The sequence below is a fragment of the Egretta garzetta genome, unplaced genomic scaffold (genome assembly GCF_000687185.1).
Source record: "Egretta garzetta isolate BGI_Z169 unplaced genomic scaffold, ASM68718v1 scaffold640, whole genome shotgun sequence".
Lineage (NCBI taxonomy): Eukaryota > Metazoa > Chordata > Aves > Pelecaniformes > Ardeidae > Egretta > Egretta garzetta.
Window position 1 is genome coordinate 691,011 of NW_009258264.1, and position 951 is coordinate 691,961.

The window sequence follows — 951 nt, forward strand, 5'->3', positions numbered from 1 at the left end:
CAGGAATCCTGCTTCAATCGTTTATCTCCTCTGACTGAGCTGGCGTTTGCACATCCCTCTGCCAAGATACCAGGTACCTGAACTTAGCCTCGTGAGATAACTGGCTAACACTGCCCTGGTTCCAACTCCAATTAACATGCAATAAACCCACCCATATTTGGGTGCTGCCTGACCCCATGTTTCCAGCACGTACCACATTCCTGCCTCAGCCTTTTCTTCTCCCACCAAGGGAAGATGTAATCCATGGATGCTGGGGCTATTCAAGGACATGGACATGTGCTTCACCTTCATTCCCGAGGGCCAAATTCTGCCTTTGTGTGCAGCTGCGTGTTCCAGCCAACACTGAACTGAGGACATGGTGCTGGAACAGCTCTTTTGGCTTCTCCAGGCTGGGACAACATTCATTTCCCAGCTGGGGGTTTGCAGAAGACATTTACACTTCTGAATTCCCACTGAAATCAATTCACTCAGTAGGTACTGGGCCCACACGTGAGAATTAGGAGATGAAATATTTTGTTGGATTTAGACCTTTGCCACTTGAGATAAATAATAACCTTTATTAGGTGCAGTATTGAGTTGTTATTCTTCCTTTGTGCTGACACAGCGTGTAAACCTAACAGTACAGTCCTGTGAGCTGGGGAGAGACCGGGGAGCGAATTTACCTCTTCTAAGATGGGCGGGTGGACAACTTCTTTGATATTTGCCAGTGCAAACAAAACAGCATCGTGGATCGTCAGGAAGACGTGACTTCGGTCCAGGCCTCCTTCCTCAAAGACTCCACCTGTGCTAATGTCATTGTACACCTGGGCTGAAGAAAGGAAAAGCACGTGAACAAGAAGGAAACTAAAGAAGGAAGCCTTTGAAAGTGCAAACGGCTGGCATGGTCCTCTGAGCTAAAGCGAGGCTGGGATGCATAGGGAAGAAGCAGGTTTGCTGCAGAAATGAGCGTGT

General features: G+C 48.1%; 1 protein-coding gene across 1 annotated transcript in view; it reads right to left on the minus strand.

Annotated features, from left to right (window-relative positions):
- Positions 1-951, minus strand: part of SLC26A9 (solute carrier family 26 member 9) — a 13,762-nt gene that overhangs the window by 1,019 nt on the left and 11,792 nt on the right. Inside the window, exon 18 of the mRNA XM_009647819.1 lies at positions 663-808. Within this exon, the coding sequence (XP_009646114.1) occupies positions 663-808 (146 nt within the window). The remainder of the gene's footprint in view (positions 1-662; positions 809-951) is intronic.